At 35.0% G+C, this 15,585-nt stretch overlaps 1 protein-coding gene across 1 annotated transcript; it reads right to left on the bottom strand.

Moving 5' to 3' along the window:
* Nucleotides 1-1,240: 1,240 nt before the first annotated feature.
* LOC123543144 (growth hormone secretagogue receptor type 1-like) lies at nt 1,241-6,660 on the bottom strand. Its single transcript, XM_053531812.1, has one exon. It carries the CDS (start codon nt 6,519-6,521, stop codon nt 5,556-5,558), a length of 966 nt encoding a protein of 321 aa, XP_053387787.1. The 5' UTR covers nt 6,522-6,660; the 3' UTR covers nt 1,241-5,555.
* Between the last annotated feature and the right edge of the window lie 8,925 nt (nt 6,661-15,585).

Below are 15,585 nucleotides of genomic sequence, written 5' to 3'. Positions count from 1 at the left end.
ATCTAAATCAAATGGAAATAATTAGCTTTTAAGAAACAGAGTGACAAATTTACGAACAGGTACTTGGTAATCAAATACAGTTTTCAATTAATTGATTTTTTGATGTTTTTATATACATGAACATTTCTATAACAAAATATCAATATTTGATAGCGGAACACTACTTAACTATCTATTTCTAACAGGCTTTGAAACAAATCAGTTAAGCCAAAACCAAGATACTCTACTTATATAATTCCAATAGTTTTCAAATCATAGACTAGACATCTCTTTTTATTACCCTTCTTCATTAAAAAGCTGCTCTTACTATGTGCGTAAGAAATAGGCTGCCTTCATGTTTGTGTAAATACGGTAAATAAAATATTTTACTTTTGATATAGAAACTGTTCAAAATGTTCTGGAATTGAAAAAGTAGAAACTTCACAGGTCGCTCAACACGCCAAAAACGAAAATGTTGCAGGCTCGGTTTGATTGAGCCTGTTCATGGACGGTAGTGGAAATGCATGCTACCGTCCACGCCCTCTAGCCCCGGGTTGAGCAGAACTCAACATTTACACATGCTAAAAGTACAAAAACAATTTAGAGACATCAGCAGATGTATTCAAACGATGTATTCTGGAAGTCTTCTCAGGCAAGTTGCATTAAAATATCTCCAACAAGACCCTGATTTTGCATTAAATGTGGACTTCCTTAGGTTTTAGTGTATTATTTAGGTGGGCCGGTGGTTTAGTGGTAACAAGCTTGACTGTCAATCCTGACGTCCGGGGTTCGAATCCCAGTCCAGGCACTGGAAATTTCTGAGATGCTCTTGGGTGTCTCCCACCTCACTTTAGGCCTTACTGGTTCTTCCCAGGAAAGACGACTTCGCGTTTGTCGGTGCTATACACTGAGCTCGTTAAAGCACCAGACTGTCTATTCAGAATGAGCTATGCTAATTTAGCCGGACAAGTCTGTATCTAAAAAGTTCTCTCCGTCTGTTCTGGGGGCTTAATCTCACTATTTCCCTCTGGTCAAACGCTCTGTGTCTGTACTAGTAGAGGATGTATTTCGCGCCCTGTGTGATTGCGTTTGCTATATGTAAAGCGCTTTTAAAAGTATTTATCATAAAAAGGGCGTTATTTAAATCTGGAAAAAATAATAATATTTATACTAGCATATATATGGTAAGTGTCCAAGCAATTATACCAATTTGATTGCAGTCAAAACATAAAACATTTAGTTCATAACTATTTATTAAGTCAAACATTCAACGTTCAGAGAATATCATCACTTAATACAACGACACAAAATGCAAGCTCATGAGCATCGATCAAATCAAATATGAATGACCAGTCGAATGAAAAGGAACGCCAACAATGCGTGTGTTCTGCATGTCACAAAACTGCAAATGATCATAAAAATGAAAATAAGCAGGAAGTTGTTTTTGAATCTGGTTACTTGTTTCGATAAATTGCTATTGATTTAGCATTAATTTATAAAGATATGAAGATGTTAGGGAAAATTAATTGTAGCAAGTTTTGCGTATCCAATTAAGATATTCAACTGGAACGATGTCATATTTTAAATACTGAATAGTTACAAAACTTCTTTGAATTATGTAAATGTGTTTGTGTAAATATAAACGACTTCGACATAACTTCTGACGGAAAAACAATTATATAAGTACTGCATGATCACAACTTACGGAGGAATCGGTAGTTAATATTATGTTCAGTCCACCCTCGCAACTAAACGAGGAAGCCATAGATAACACGATGTTCAGTACTCACTCACAACTAAACGAAGAAGCCGTAGATAACACGATGTCCAGTACTCACTCACAACTAAACGAGGTATTCGTAGAGTACAACACGATGGTCAGTACTCACTCACAACTAAACGAAGAAGCCGTAGATAACACGATGTCCAGTACACACTCACATCTAAACGAGGAAGCCGTAGATAACACGATGTTCAGTACTCACTCACAACTAAACGAGGAAGCCGTAGATAACACGATGTTCAGTACTCACTCACAACTAAACGAGGAAGCCGTAGATAACACGATGTTCAGTACTCACTCACAACTAAACGAGGAAGCCGTAGATAACACAATGTTCAGTACTCAGTCACAACTAAACGAGGTACTCGTAGAGTACAACACGATGGTCAGTACTCACTCACAACTAAACGAGTAAGCCGTAGATAACACGATGTTCAGTACTCACTCACAACTAAACGAGTAAGCCGTAGATAACACGATGTTCAGTACTCACTCACAACTAAACGAAGAAGCCGTAGATAACACGATGGTCAGTACTCACTCACAACTAAACGAAGAAGCCGTAGATAACACGATGGTCAGTACTCACTCACAACTAAACGAGGTATTCGTAGAGTACAACACGATGGTCAGTACTCACTCACAACTAAACGAAGAAGCCGTAGATAACACGATGGTCAGTACTCACTCACAACTAAACGAGTAAGCCGTAGATAACACGATGTTCAGTACTCACTCACAACTAAACGAAGAAGCCGTAGATAACACGATGGTCAGTACTCACTCACATCTAAACGAAGAAGCCGTAGATAACACGATGGTCAGTACTCACTCACATCTAAACGAGGAAGCCGCAGATAACACAATGTTCAGTACTCCGTCACAACTAAACGAGGTATTCGTAGAGTACAACACGATGGTCAGTACTCACTCACAACTAAACGAAGAAGCCGTAGATAACACGATGTCCAGTACTCACTCACAACTAAACGAGGTATTCGTAGAGTACAACACGATGGTCAGTACTCACTCACAACTAAACGAGTAAGCCGTAGATAACACGATGTTCAGTACTCATTCACAACTAAACGAAGAAGCCGTAGATAACACGATGGTCAGTACTCACTCACAACTAAACGAGGTATTCGTAGAGTACAACACGATGGTCAGTACTCACTCACAACTAAACGAAGAAGCCGTAGATAACACGATGTCCAGTACTCATTCACAACTAAACGAGGTATTCGTAGAGTACAACACGATGGTCAGTACTCACTCACAACTAAACGAGTAAGCCATAGATAACACGATGTTCAGTACTCACTCACAACTAAACGAAGAAGCCGTAGATAACACGATGTCCAGTACTCACTCACAACTAAACGAGGTATTCGTAGAGTACAACACGATGGTCAGTACTCACTCACAACTAAACCAGGAAGCCGTAGATAACACGATGTCCAATACGCACTTACAAGTTAACGGGTAAGCCTTATATGATATGACGTTCAGTACGCCCTCACAACTGAGTTAGGAAATCGTTAATGAGATAATGCTCAGTGCATCGTCACAACTTAAAAAGGGAACCGTTATTAATATTATGATCAGTGCATCCTCACAAATTAATGAGGAAGCCACATATAACTCCATGTACAGATCCGGATATAATTGGTACGATCGGAACGATATCAAAACAAAACCAGGGAAACACGCTATTATTATCACAGCTGTTTAACATCAGCAGTTTTGGAACATTTTCCTGGTAATTGTTTATAATGGAATAATATTCTAAGCCAGATCTTTGAATCTTTTCTTCTTTTTTTTTGTTTTTAATTTGTTGTATCGGATTTTAAACCAGATTACAAAAATATCTTAATTTCTAAAGTAATTTTAATTAGCATGAAACAAGAAACCTATGATGCCTTTCTTAATATTGAAACCTCATGCGCAAATACACTGTTACGCATGTCATAGCGCAGCGCATGCGTACAGAATCAACATTTTTTTCAAAACACATTAAAACGCACACATAATACACTATTTTCACACCTTTTAAAAAAAAAAATAGGACTGGTGTCTATACAAAAATGGCTTCCCCGCATGTTTTGTAATTGTTCTCTTCAAACAACAAGAAGAGTTTTCTGACAGTAATCTTAATGTACTTTGGTAAGTAAGGAATGTAACTTCATCGGTAACTCATGAACGGATAATAGGAATTGAAATGTCCGTTTAAGGCAGCGGATCGATAATGACAATGTCCGTACAATCACGTATTCTGCGTTAGCGACTTTGATATTCTTCAGCCCAACCAGAAAGAATATTTTTGACAACAACAAACCGATTCTGAATTTAACAAATGTATGAATATCGAGAGTTTGTTACTCTTACGCTGAATTTAAACTTCAGAGTTTAAAAGTTGATATGGATGATAAACATTGGCCTAGGTAAGTGGTAATTAAGGAATTCGATATGTTGGATTTACACATGACTGATTTTAAAAAGAAAGAGATAAAAATACTGGATTCATATCACTTTATCTCTGATATGGAAACTATAAGGAATTAACAGGATCCTAACCTTGCTGTATCTTTTATAACTGGACCCTTATAGCAAGTCATCACAGATCCTTCGTTACCATACATGTATGTTCAGTCAAATACTTTTCAAATATCTACAAATTGCCTTAATAGCAGAATTTTTATTAATCATAAAAAAATAATGTGATAATGATCTCTCTGGCCAGTGATTAATCTAGTACAAGTTCTATCAATACATTTTACATACGTCGACTAGGTACTAAAACCCCGAAAACGTTGATGCTAAAATCTATTGTTTAATTTTTTCATTTCAGAGGAATTCATTTCAGAACAGGAAAACTTTATTTCCTTTTCTTTTCGTTTCGTTTCAGGCTATAAAACACCTGATTATTTAAGTTAACACAATACTATAAAAGCACATATTTTCGCTGGGTCAAAATTTTGCGAAATCTAAATTTCAAGTATGTTCGCGAGGTAAAATAGTCGCGAAATTGTAATAAATATATCTTATTTGAATTTGAATCCTACTCATGGTGAATATATACGCGAGGCGTAATTTTCGCGAGGTATAAAACCTGTAAAAAGATCGTTTGGAAGTAAATAATGCAACCAAGAAGAAAAATAGCAGACTCGTTTTGATTAAGTCTGTTCATGAGAGGTAATGAAATGTGCAACACCTCTCACGCCACCTAGCACCGGCTTAAGCGGAACTCTATTAAACATACGTTAAATTGACTCCATGACCTCAAAGGACCCAAAAATATAACAACGGCCTCGCGAATATAGCGAAAATTAAACCCTTGCAAAAATTTCTGTTTTTATAGTAGGTTAGATGCAACTGCATCATCGCATATCATAAATGTCATCTTGTACAGAATTCAACAATATACACTTTGTACTTCAGGTATATTACACTTGTATGCTTTAAAATAAAGTAATATTAAACAAATATGTTTCTCTTTTCAAAAGCTTTGCCCCTGATACCCTCCGTATACTTGAACATTGCACTGAATACTTGTTCAGTTAATCCAGTTGTCTTTTTCATTAATTATCCTTATTCTTTAATTTTGTCATTTTTAATTGGCAAACTTCATTCAACTTTTCTTTTTCAAGCACTCTCTTTACCTGTCAAGGTTTTGTTTGATTGTATGTTTTCGTCCATGATTTCATATTTTTATTGACAAACTACATATATTTACCCTTAGTAACGCCATAAAATGTGTTTCCTAGTTGTGCAGTTTGCCTCATTTCTCCGTTTATAGTCTAATTACCTCCTCCCTTGTGCTTCGTGCTGTAAAACTCCTCTTACTATTTCTTTGGTGATAAAATACCCTTCTTAATTCAAACCTGAATCTTTTCCCCGAGAGAATGTATATGAAGAAATTTGCAGCATAATTGACCAATGATATGGCTTCGCATGCTTCAATAAATGGCCAGAGTGAGTGATACAATGACCACGCATCACGTCCCATTTTACGTACAGCTATGTCCATTATAAGCGTCAATGTAAAAAGCGGAAGTAGTGTCCCTATGAAAGTGAATGATACTATTAATAGCATGCACGTTGTTCTGTTGTTCTTTCTTGCCGTTCGATTCTGAAGATTCCGTTTGTCTTTCTTCCGTACTTCTCGTTTTATTTTCGCAATCTGGTACAAAACTAATATATTACACCCAAGTACAAGAACTACCGGAAGTACAAATGTCAAGGTCCATTGATAAAAATAGACATGTAGACTGGTATACAGTTCCAAGTATATATCACTTGCTTCACAGTTTTGAACTTCCGTTTTTGAACTTTCGATTTGTTCAATCATAACCAGTCTAAACGCTTGGCTGAGACATACCATTATAAACAGAATAGATATACACAATGTAGCACCCGTCTTCTTTCGAATCACTACCTTTTTAAAAGGTAGGCACACAGCTATCAGTCTTTCTACTGCCATTAAAACTATAAGCCAAGAAGACATAAGGTACGCAACATGCTCAACGTAATGAAATATTTTACAACCAAAGTCGTCGAAGTTTTTAAACACCTCATTAACTCCCTTTTTGTTGAAATAGTATTCATCCACGATTCTGACCTGCCTTATAACTAACGTTAGCGTATCAAACACAGCAAGCGCACTTAGATAGTGCGAGTACGATTTGTTCCGCAGCGTCTTGGATTTCATTACTATAAAGGAGAGTGTGTTGCCAATGAGACCTGCTAATACTATCATAGGTGTCAAGATAAACTTTGTCCAGAATCCCCATTCTGCTGGTCTCTCCGGAAACCCTGAAAAATTGACCAATGGTTAAGATTTATGGGTATATCACTAAAACACAAAAATATTTGATAAATGAACAACATCTTTAATAAAAATCTACCTGACTGATACATGTTATGTCGCACTCCCTATACGATGTATACTTGAAATATTCTCAAAAGGTTGCCTCCTTTTAAAGATAAATGCCATTTTGAAAGAAATGAAGATGAAAAAATGCTAAAAACTACGTTTCACCAAGTTATGTGAAATTTCAGCACTGGGAAATTATTGCGTTTCCTTCAGACTACATGTTAAAAGGATTGTCAAAACGGAATTGTGATAAGGCAAAAATCAGGAAATTGCTTTTCTGTCTGGCTTCTTCTGCTGAAACATCACCTCCTTAATATCTTATAATCTAACGTACTTTTAAAGTAGTTATTAGATACCGTGATAAATATGTTGTTTAACAGCGATATATGTTTGTTAAGAACTGTATTTGACCAACAAGTTTACATTTTTGAAAAAAAATTAAGTTGATGACTAAAATTCATTTCTATTCTTAAAGTGCAAAGGACTGTTTGTCTTTTAAGGATTAAAGCTCTATTCTAAAACTGTTTTCCTAATTCCATGACAGTATACAGGTCCTATCAATTTATAACAAACAAACGAACATACAGTTTAAGTTTTTAAAATATGACTGCATTTTATGTTTTAAAAATATGACTGCCGGGAATGACGGACAGTATCTTTGTAAAGGAAGTGTGCGTTTTCATGAGAGACGCCGGCATGTGATTTAAACTTATGCATCATTTTATATTGACTACGATCTGGAAGGATACAAAATTGCTTCTAACCTAATATTAGACAGGTTGACCAACCGGTGTGAGCTCGATATCACACACATTGTAAAAATCGTTCGATTTGTGTTCGTGTAACATATTTGTCTGCATTTTCTTTGTTTCTGGATTGATTTTAATAAATCAAAAAAGCGACGAAGACAGAAAAACGAGTGTTTTCCTCGGCCAGAAATTGTAAATTCTGTCTTCAAACATTTTGCCCAAATTTCAGTGTGTTCGTCACCTGCACATTTGCTCCGTGAAAATAAAAATAAAAAAAAATATTTGGGCGTCGTGTTAGTGAAAAGTATCAAGACTGTTTGACACTGGCTTTGTGGCGAGGAAAGCGTTTAATTTCTTGTCTACGACGCTCTGTATAATATTATTAGTCGAGTTATGATGCAATGATAAAGGAAAATTTGTTACCCGAATCAAGCAATTTTCGCAGTGTACATAATACCAAAAAGTCTACTGGGTTTGCAACCATATAGAAATAAAACCTTTAGCCAGCTAAATATCTAAAATGGAATGGTCCATCATTCAGTTTGGGCAATACCATTTATTATCACTGAAAAGTTACTGACTGAATAGCAGTGCAGACCATTATCAGCCTGCAAACAGGTGCATTGTGCCGAGACTAAGATTACATTTTCTTGATTGAATTGAATTTTTTTTTTTTGGCCACAACAAATGAAATCTAGTACAATTCATCATAGTATGAAAGCAATATAATAATTTTGCTTCAATGAGTTTAGCTTTCAGTGTACCAGGTGCACTCTCTTTTATTCCTCATGAAAGGTTCGGTTTGTACCCACAAATACTGTAAAACAAAAAATTTCATTGGTTCAAGATTTCGCGAAATTGTAAAAATGGTGTCATACTTGAATTAAATTACACTAATGGTGAATATTTGCGCGATGATTAATTTTCGCGCGATGTAGCAAAAATTAAACCCTCGCGAAAATTTATGCTTTTACAGTATGTTATTTAATTTTACATATGAAGTATATGGTCATATTTTAATGTATTTCCGATATTGGTATTGGATAACCAAAAACAACAAAAACGATCGAAACATTTGAATACCATGGAATTTTTGTATCTAACTTTCTGTGCATAATCAGTGTGCAATAATATGTCTTTTCGATGACGTAACGCGAATGTATTACTGCTTTGTCTTGAATGAGACTTAATGTTATCTTCAAAATATCCGGGGGGAGTGTGGGGTGGGGAAGGGGTGGGGGGTCTGCCTGATTTCCACGCGTATTTGCAGTAACGCTGCCAGATGTCTGATTAATAACCTTGAAGCAGAACTTATAATAGTGTCTCTAAACTTCTCATAAGAAAACAGATTAGCACAAGGAAATTAAAAGTCGTTATAGCCAGAATATATTGCTTTTGAGATGGTTTAATTACTGTAACAAAGGACGACAGGAGTAGGTAAATTGTGATTCAAATGTCATTTAAAAGGCAAAAGTTCCAAATTTGTGTTGTTATATTAATATTATAAGTGGATGTTGTGCTACGTCATTATTTTTACAATGTAGGTTCACATTTTCTCTGCCTTAATCCTAGATAAATTGTCCTACCTACTAGGAAATATAATCCCAGGTCTAAAAGCAAGAGATATTTTTTTTACGAATTTCGCATGTTCTTAAATTTTGCCAGTGCCTCTACTTCTCGTGACGTATATGACAATTATCACGAAAGTTGTTAAATTCCGCAACTATATCTGTTTTTCCTCACCCGGAAGAAGCGATAATAAGTGAAAGGTGGCGTGAACAGATATAGAATTATTATCCAGACGTGTTTGGGGTGGGGGATAAACTTTTCAAAACTTGCGGAAACTGCAAACTAACAAGAACAAGAATTGATCATTCTTTCAGTAGTTTGTTTTACAGTTTTACAGTTCTATGACATGGCGTACAGTCAAGTTTTACACACTTTGATGTTCGTTCATTTACAGATGTACATGGAGTGATCCTTATATTATTTAATCCATCATACACTCATACAGGAAGTACCATATTCTCTGACAAGCTAATCAAAATCACACGACGTGAGAATTGTCTGTTATGGAATAGTATAGTGATAGAGGATTGCGATTTTATCGAAATCGCAACATGACTTTTCACCATAGGATGTGATCCGGTACGTCTTTTTTCAGAAACTGCAGTCTGAGTCTGAATACATTTCAAAACATATATGAGGGGCTTTACAAAATTCTTTGGAAAAAAAAAGAGAAAATTGTAGTCTCCTTTGGGAAAAGAAAATATTGATTTCGAATGTATCGTCACAGTCCTATGTTTTCAATTATGAAGATTGAAACTAAACAGAAGGTCTCCGTGTCCGATTGGTCAAGTCGCTGACTTCAAATCACTTGCCCCTCATCGATGTAGGATCGAGCTTCACTCGGGGCGTTGAATTCTTCATGTGAGGAAGTCATCAAGCTGCTTTATGGAAGGCCGGTGGTTCTACCCAGGTGCCCGCACGTGATGAAATATTGCGGGGAAGGGCTCCTGGTGTCTTCATTCACCATCAGATCTGGAAAGTCGCCATATGACCTATATTGTATCGATGCGACGCTAAACGCAACAAAATAAATAAATAATTTGAAACTATACACACTTTCTAAACTTACATATATATTAAAATTAATTAGGGTGTTCAGTAAATATGATTACCCTGATTCCTCCGCCGCTTTTCTTTAATATTTGCTTTTACTTAGAACAAAACAGATTGCGTTTGTCAAGGCCGTGTTTTTAAGTGATTTGATATGTTGACAGAAAGATTAGTTTGCATCAAGCGTTTCAGTTGATAAAGTGGCATTCTTGATCAGTGGTTCAGTCAAATGGATAGTGACGGCGTGGTAAACAATTTTCATATTCCTAGACATAATTCTATTTGTTGGACTGCATTACACTTAATCTTTTGTCACAATGGAATACCTGTAATAAGTCTACTGTTTCGGATTCAGATATCAATTAAAGTAATGGAAATAATACTTGGGAGCAATGTAAATTGAAACGAACGCATGACTTGTCGGCAACAAAGTACATATAGGTTTAGCAAGGAAAGTAAACAGGGCAAAGAACTAAAATATTTCAAAATGTTCATCTAACATGTTATTATATAGTAAAAGTCATTAATCGAAGTATCGGCGGGTTAGTGATACCAGTACTATATATTTTTTCTACTTATATCAATTTACATTTAGCCCGCTTGCTTAGATCAATAGGGAGAGCGTGAATCTACGCATCTGTGGAGTTTGATCCCCGGATGAGGCGAATGTTCTCCTTGACGTTTTGACAAAGGACATTGTGTCTGAAACCATTCGTCCTCCACATGTGATTCATGCTGGTACTTTGGCAGCTACTTGAGGAGTACAAGTCTGTAATGGTACTGAATCCAGAAACACTGGTAAGGTTTACTGCCGTTGAATAACTGAAATACTGTTGTAAATCTGCGTTCATCCAAAGTTCAAATATGGCTCGATTTAATTTTTGCCAGTTAAACAGATAATTCAAGCTGTGTATATTCTGCGATTAACAATATTTGACGCACAGACCGATAGAAAGCAGCATTATGGCGTCAATTATGACTTAAAATTGCCATATGACTCCCGGTTCATTCTTCTTGTAGTATGTTGTCTAATTTACGCCCACGTGGTTCAATTCCTGTGCATCTGAACTCCACACCGTGGTAAACTAGACGACAAACCACTCGAAGGCCTTGATAATTTGTTACATAAAGTACTGTCTATCTGGTTATGTTCACGTATTCACAAACAAACTCATCAATCTAAATTTAAAATACGTGGTCAGCATTTAAACTCGTGCGGTGCTAAATACTGTTTGAAAAACAAACATGCACTGATATCCATGTTTAGCTCGACAATTCGAATAGTGAGTATAGATTTTGGACTCGCCCGTGCGTCGGCGTCGGTTTCATTTGGTTAAGATTTGGTATGTTAGCTGGTATCTTAGTACATTCTGATGGGAATAGATTGAGACTTCACACACTTGCTCACTTGGAAAATCTGACGTGTAGAGCACAGGTTCTATAATTCTACTTTGCATTTTCTTCAAAAGTATGTCCTTTTTCTTTTCGACTTTTATATTCATTCAATTGGCAAGGCTGCTGAATAGCGAGCGCTGCGGTCCTCCGACGCTCGCATCCATATCAACACGGTTTCAAAAGCTGTTTCATTTCTAAAAATAAAATACAAAAAGTGTATACTTGTTGTTCACGATTACATCGGCCTTCATTACATAAAGACGCCTTTTTAACGCTGTCCCAGCTTTCTTTGAAGATGAAAGAATGAAAAATATGGCATACTGATAGGTTTTACAGCAAGACAGTCTGTTTATTATTAAAATACAAAATATATAAAAAATAAAATAACTAGCAATAACACTATTAAATACAAATTTAAAACAAAATAAAATAACCAGCAATAACACTGGCAATATGTTTCTAAGTTTACAATTTCACTGTGGTGAATCACATGATAAAAAAGTCTCTAAACCAAAGTTATATTTTGAAGAACATGAATAAGTTTCCTACCATGATAGGACATGAAATTTTAAACATATTGTCAACGTATTTAACATAAGACTAATGAAAATTGTTAAAGTATTATGTAGTTGACAATAATGATAGATATTCTGTAATTACAAACACTAAGGAAAAAAAGAATTCTTAGTTTCTTAAAGTGTTCCAGATAATCATGATAATCAGAAGGTGATTGTGATTGAAATCTAAGTAGTTCTAGGATACATCTACTAGTATGTTGTCATATGATAGGCTATATTTTAGATTTACAGCAACAGTTGCTTCAATATTATCCTATATTATTCATTAATTTATTTTGGTTTAGAGATTATTTTGATCATGTGATTCCCTACAGTGAATTTGCCTGTTGTAAATATGTAGAATTTACTTCACTTAACTAGAAATTGGCATACTACAAATTAAAACGTTTGGTGATATATACAATTAAAATGAAAATAAAATAAACAAGTCTTATTTGCGGGAGAGATTCTAGCGTTTTAAATAAATTGTGCTCACATGGAGATCCCCTATATATCTGTAGATTTTCACGCCTTGATTGATTATACAATTCATTTTACGAATTTTTTTGTGACCCTTCATGGAAATATGTGGGGTCAGTATGATATTGGGGCGAGGCGTTATATCGTACTCTCCACACATATTTTCTTGGAAGTTCATTTACAAACCCAGCAATTCACAATATCCCGTATAAAAGAAAATGAAACTTGAATCCTATAGATGACTTTGACATACATTTGTTTTGTACTATTATTTTGTCCTATATATATTGTATGAATTTTCATTTTAATGGTTTATTTCTCAATTCATATCGTTTCAAAGGAGTGCGTTCCATATCATGGTGGTAAGTATTATTTCTAGATCTATTTCAGTGTCTGAAAGAAAATGCTAAATTGGGCAATTTGACGGAACTGCACTTCCTATTATGCAATAGACGAGAAATTATAGATTTGAAAAATACATAATTATACCGCAATCGAGAAATGACTGTCATTTCTCTCTCTTTTTCTCACACTGTTCTTAACATTGACTGGACTGGGAAAAGACAAAATGGAATATACTAAAAAAGAATATTTTATCAAGAAGTAACATAACATAATTTTATCTTTATGCCGTTGTGAATCTTCGTCTCTCAAAATATCTTGCGTGAATATTGATGACTTTGTGACGATCTTTTGGTAACTAGGGCAACAGTATGATGTATTTGAACTACCCATTTGTCTTTTACTTTGACTCACAACAAACCTGGAGCGCCTGTGATAAATTACAGACTCCGGTATATACCGGATTCAAGCAATTTGAGAGATACGTATCTTTAATGTATATATTTTGTAACCATTATAATACTTACCATAACCTCTAGTCATTATATTATACATTTACTTTTCAATAGTGTGAGTGAGAGGAAACAAGTTAAACGGGCTTTGATGAAAAACGTATTGCTTTCATTTTAAAAACATCACGAATTCATTTTTTTCATTCCTTTTATAATAAACATGACCTTTAACAATTTCAGATGCATAGAAAAATCATTTACGTTGTTAATGAATTGATAGAATGCCATTGCGCCATACTTCCCAGCTCTAACACTGTAGGTTATATTATTATGGTAAATCAGTCCATGGTAAAATGTAGATTTAACATTTAGTAAAAGTACCTAAAGAATACTGCTTTAAATTCATCATCAGATATAGCCAAGAACTTTTTACCAGAAATGCATTATTGTAAATATTTACGGACGTATAGACTCTGAACATTTCCTATATTTCGTCAGTTTACATGTATAAATGGGAAATGAATGTTTGTACTTACAGTCAGGGAAATATACCACTTAATAACAAAAATAAATGCCACTTATATCTTATCACACTTGCTTATATTAGAGCAGTGCAGATAGATAATAAATAAACTTTTCATATCTGGAAACCATAGACATTGAAAAATGAGTTTTATTCTGTAATATTAGGTTTTGAATAACTGCAATAATTTAAGAAACAGAGAAATCTCAGATAACATGTAAGTCTGTGTCTACCTTGCGTGGCTCTGAGGCTGTATTTGTGGTGCGTTGTGCTTCCGAGAAATCTACCCTTACCTATTATCTTTAGTATCATTTAATAACAACGACATTGTGAAATAAAAAATTCAATTTAGCTTGTGAAAGAAGCATTTATGGCAATGTCTAATTTCTAATGAAAACTCTAAAAATATTTTATAGAAAAATGTATTCTGGATAAATTGTATTATATATATTAAACAAGTTATTGTGGTACGTTTATGATTTAGGGAAATAATCCGATTGTTCAACGCGATAAAAATATCAACGATATACAATTCATTAAATTATTTTTTGTCGCTATACACGGTGCTATGCATAAGGTTTAAAATAGTACACTCCGTAGACATGTATAGCTGTACGGTATAGATATGTACAGCCACTTAAAAACTGATAGTTCAACTTTGGTTCGGGCAGGGCAGTCGCGGCGGACTTATTTTGTTCATAGTTCACACCCATCACACGAAGGCGCTTTTTTCTCCCAAACCCAGAGAAAGTTTGGCTTTAAGATTTCCAAAATAAAGTTATAACGAAGGTGTATATGATTATATCGACCATTTACAGAGTGTCCGAAAAAGAAAGGTAACACTTTAGCATTTCATTATCTTTGCTTAATCCAGGGCTATTTTTTATCAAATTCATATCAATATAAAGGTCTTAAATGGAGATTACTGCGTACAGTCTGCAGAATAAGGAATTAATGCAAATATTGGAATACCTAGTATATCGTTCAAGAATCTGAACAATAGTGGAGTATTTGACAGGTTTGCAGGACATTAATCAAGCAACCATCTGACCATAGATGTCTGCGCTTTTCAAAGTATTCATTACTATTGCAAAGATACGTGTTATTATCTAAATGACTTTGACTTTGAAAATAACCTTCTTCAAACGGCGCAGATTTACGAATGTCACGTACTCTAGATCTTGAAGTAAGAGTAGCGAGAAAGCAAAGACGAATCTGTTACTATATTCGTGCAATTACATTTGATATTTATTTTCCAATATAAATATTACTGTTAAAAATTGTGTAGACTGTAGACTGTTAGCTATAACAAACAAATATCACAATGTTGATGCCTTAAAGTAAACCAGCAGTTGAGTTTAATCAGAAAAATTTAATTTTAGGCGCTTAGAACTACTTTTATGAAGGCAGCAACAATGTATTATTAGTAATGAAGACAGCAGGACTGTGAAGCCGATGTGTTATTAAGTATGGAAGAAGAATTTTTACACTTTTAAGAATTTCGTTTACATAAACAAAAAAGGATTTTAGCGGTGTTTTTTTTTCCAGTCGCAAAATGACCTAAACACCGAGAACAATGCAAATAGTGAAAATGGCAGACTCGGTTTGATTGAGTCTGTTCATCAGCAGAAATGGAAAGAAAATGCAACACTGCCCACGCCCCCTAGCACCGGCTTAAACAGCATTCAATCTTCAAATCTAAATGAGTTGAAATAAATGATCCCGAAGGACCAGAAAATAAAACAACACTGAGATGAAGTCGAGGCGACTTTTTACGGCCGCCACACAGCTTTTAACACCCGCTGTTGTGAAGTAAATATAATCTGGAAA

The sequence above is a fragment of the Mercenaria mercenaria genome, chromosome 19, assembly GCF_021730395.1.
Source record: "Mercenaria mercenaria strain notata chromosome 19, MADL_Memer_1, whole genome shotgun sequence".
Classification (NCBI taxonomy): domain Eukaryota; kingdom Metazoa; phylum Mollusca; class Bivalvia; order Venerida; family Veneridae; genus Mercenaria; species Mercenaria mercenaria.
The sequence above is the reverse complement of the archived record's forward strand: the minus strand, read 5'-3'. Positions and strand labels throughout refer to the sequence as shown.

Bases quoted from the DNA above. Each gene is read 5' to 3' on its own strand.
- LOC123543144 (XM_053531812.1), bottom strand. From the start codon at position 6,521: ATGATAGTATTAGCAGGTCTCATTGGCAACACACTCTCCTTTATAGTA.